Source organism: Triticum dicoccoides, chromosome 1A (genome assembly GCF_002162155.2).
Source record: "Triticum dicoccoides isolate Atlit2015 ecotype Zavitan chromosome 1A, WEW_v2.0, whole genome shotgun sequence".
In the NCBI taxonomy this organism is placed as follows: domain Eukaryota; kingdom Viridiplantae; phylum Streptophyta; class Magnoliopsida; order Poales; family Poaceae; genus Triticum; species Triticum dicoccoides.
Window position 1 is genome coordinate 592,874,075 of NC_041380.1, and position 2,905 is coordinate 592,876,979.

Here is a 2,905-nt window from a genome sequence, read left to right on the forward strand (position 1 = left end):
TACATGATGGACATTTTTATCTTGCAACGTGAACTATTTCATAATATACGCTGAACATTTTCTTAATACATTGAAGATTTTTGTAACACACGGGTGGGATTTTTATATAATACGCAATAATGAGAGGAACAGAAATAGAAAACAAAAAAATAAACGTAAAAGAAAGAAAATGAAACAAAAAAGGAGCCAAAACAGAAAAATAAAAAACCCGGAACAAAACAACTGAAAAACGGACAAAACAGTGAAAAAAACTGGAAGCAAAAAACCATAGAAGAAAAACGAAAAAAACCCCACAAGAAACAATGAAAAAACAACAGCGAACAAATCTGTACATGGGCCGGCCCAAGTGGAGACTTGCTTCAGCGAAGGCTCGTCCTTTTGACGCCTGCGGGCGTCAAATAGGATTTGCCCTTGGCCTGATAGGTGAGGAATCCGTGCTGACTTTGTTTCTTCGGCGCTGATGAGCCGTCTCCTCCTCATCCTTCTCGGCGCTGCATTGCCGATCCTCTTCTTCACTCCTTCAGGTGATCACGGAGACGTTTCATTCGGAGATATGTGTGTGTGTCTATATATATGGCGCAGGTGTAGTTTCGTGAATCGTGATAGTGATTGACGTTTGTTGCTACTGCATGCATCAGAGGGTGGCGAGGTGGGAGTGTGCTACGGGAGGGTGGCCACTGACCTGCCGGACCCGGCGTCCGTGGTGCAACTGCTCAAGAAAAACGGCATCACCATGGTGAGGATCTACGACACCGACCCGACGGTGCTGCGCTCGCTGGCCAACACCAACATCAAGGTGACGGTGGAGCTGACCAACGAGGAGCTGCCGCTCGCGGCGGCCGACCAAAACAATTTCGCGCTCCAGTGGGTGCAGAGCAACGTGAAGGCCTACTACCCGGCCACGCTCATCAATGGCGTGACGGTCGGGAACGAGGTGTTCAAAGAGGCTAGCCAACTAAACTCTCAGCTCGTCCCGGCCATGAAGAACGTGCAGGCGGCGTTGGCTAAACTGGGCATGGCGGACGCCGTCAAGGTGACAACGCCCATCGCGTTCGACGCGCTCAATCCGTCGTTCCCGCCGTCCGCGGGCACGTTCCGGGACGACATCGCGCTGTCGGTGATGAGCCCCATGGTCGACTTCTTGCAACAGACCGGGTCGTACCTCATGGTGAACTTCTATCCGTACCTCGCGTACCTGGCTACCCCAGGCATGTCCATTGACTACCTCTTGTTCCGCCCCAATAATGGCGTGCTTGACACTGGTAGCGGACAAACGTACTTCAGCCTCTTTGACGCCCAGCTGGACGCAGTCTACTATGCGATGGAGAAGCTTCCGTCCTCCAGCATGCACGTTGGGGGGATGAGGAAGCTCACGGCAGGAGGCGGAACCCCAGAGGTACACCATGGGGAGGAAGGACACCCAAACAAAGGCCACGGTGGAGTAGGAACCCCACAAAACGCCCAAGATTTCATGGCTGGTCTCACACACCAAGTGCTGCAGGGTAACTCTGGCACCGCGGCCGCAAATGGACACCGCCCGCTCACCGCCAGCGCCGTCCGCGGCACCCCGCACCGTCCCAACGCCGATCTCAACGTGTACATCTTCGCCCTCTTCAACGAGAACAACAAGCCCGAAGATGACCAGGACTTCGGGCTGTTCTACCCGAACCAGCAACCGGTGTACCCGAACCCGATCGACTTCGTTCATGGCGGCACCAGCGGCGGGCCCTTACAGCCAAGCTATTGCGTGGCGAACGCGGCGGTTGGGGATGCGGCATTGCAGGCGGCGCTGGACTTTGCGTGCGACAACAGGGATGGCAACAGGGCGGACTGCAGTGCCATCCAGCCAGGCCAGCCCTGCTTCGAGCCCGACACCAAGCTCGCGCACGCGTCCTACGCCTTCAACGACTATTACCAGAAGAACGGCCGGGTTAAAAGTGCATGCGACTTCAGCGGCGCCGGCACCATTGTCAACCAGGCACCATCAGGTGCGTGCGACCCGAGCCCGAGCTGGTGCGTGGTGAACGCGGCGGTGGGCGACACGCGGCTGCAGGCGGCCCTAGACTACGCCTGCGGCCCCGGTGCCGCGAACTGCACAGACATTCAGCCCGGAGCACGGTGCTTCGACCCCGACACCAAGGTCGCGCATGCGTCCTTCGCGTTCAACAGCTATTACCAGCTGCGTGGCAGGGCCACCGGAACGTGCGACTTCGCCGGCGCCGGTATTATTGTCCAGCAGGCACCAAGTAAGTTGGCTTCTGAATTTGTGATTCTTGTTTCAAGAAAAGGAAATGAACGTTTTGGTTTGTTAATGGTGATTTGTTCCACTCTTTACAGAGATCGGCAACTGCGTGCTGCCGTCAACGGCCATGAGGTGAAGAAACTAGCCAAGGCCAAGCTTTGCTATCTACTACGAGATTAAGCAATAATCCTGCGGATTATCCTCTGCTGTCAACAAAGTCTAGTTTTCAAATGTTAGTTTGGCTTGATCCTTTGAGAACGTTGCCTTTTTGTTCCCTTAGCCCTGCGTGGCCAGTTTCAGGGTTTTTTTTAGAAATTTCTGGCTTAGCTACTCTGGCATGGCCTCAACGCTGTAAACTGTCATGGCTTTGGCTTGCTCCATTTTAATAAAGGGTCTGATTATGTCATATTTAGATGTAAGTTAATATCTCATATCTTTTTTTAAGACTTTCTCGCCAGGCTTTATTTACATTGTCTTAACATTTACAGGTATAAAATTCAAATCTCCGGGGAGGCCTAACCAGACACGGCGGCTTAACCCGAGCGAAAGTGCATGCCTAGCGAGATTGTGAGCCTTAAAATCCGAGCTCCTAAACTCATGGACAAAATTACAAGCAATAAAAGCATTCGATCTCTATAATTTCATGTACAATTACTGCATGGT

At 52.7% G+C, this 2,905-nt stretch overlaps 1 protein-coding gene across 1 annotated transcript; it reads left to right on the forward strand.

The window, feature by feature from the left end:
- Window positions 1–460: 460 nt before the first annotated feature.
- Window positions 461–2,572, forward strand: LOC119348774 (glucan endo-1,3-beta-glucosidase 13-like). The gene is made up of 3 exons (XM_037616766.1): window positions 461–524; window positions 639–2,246; window positions 2,338–2,572. Exons 1-3 carry the CDS (start codon window positions 461–463, stop codon window positions 2,376–2,378), a joined length of 1,713 nt encoding a protein of 570 aa, XP_037472663.1. The 3' UTR covers window positions 2,379–2,572.
- Window positions 2,573–2,905: the final 333 nt, after the last annotated feature.

Coding starts and splice junctions, on each gene's coding strand:
- LOC119348774 (XM_037616766.1), top strand. CDS start 461: ATGAGCCGTCTCCTCCTCATCCTTCTCGGCGCTGCATTGCCGATCCTC. Junction 525..638: donor CCTCTTCTTCACTCCTTCAG/GTGATCACGGAG, acceptor TGCATGCATCAG/AGGGTGGCGAGGTGGGAGTG. Junction 2,247..2,337: donor TATTGTCCAGCAGGCACCAA/GTAAGTTGGCTT, acceptor CACTCTTTACAG/AGATCGGCAACTGCGTGCTG.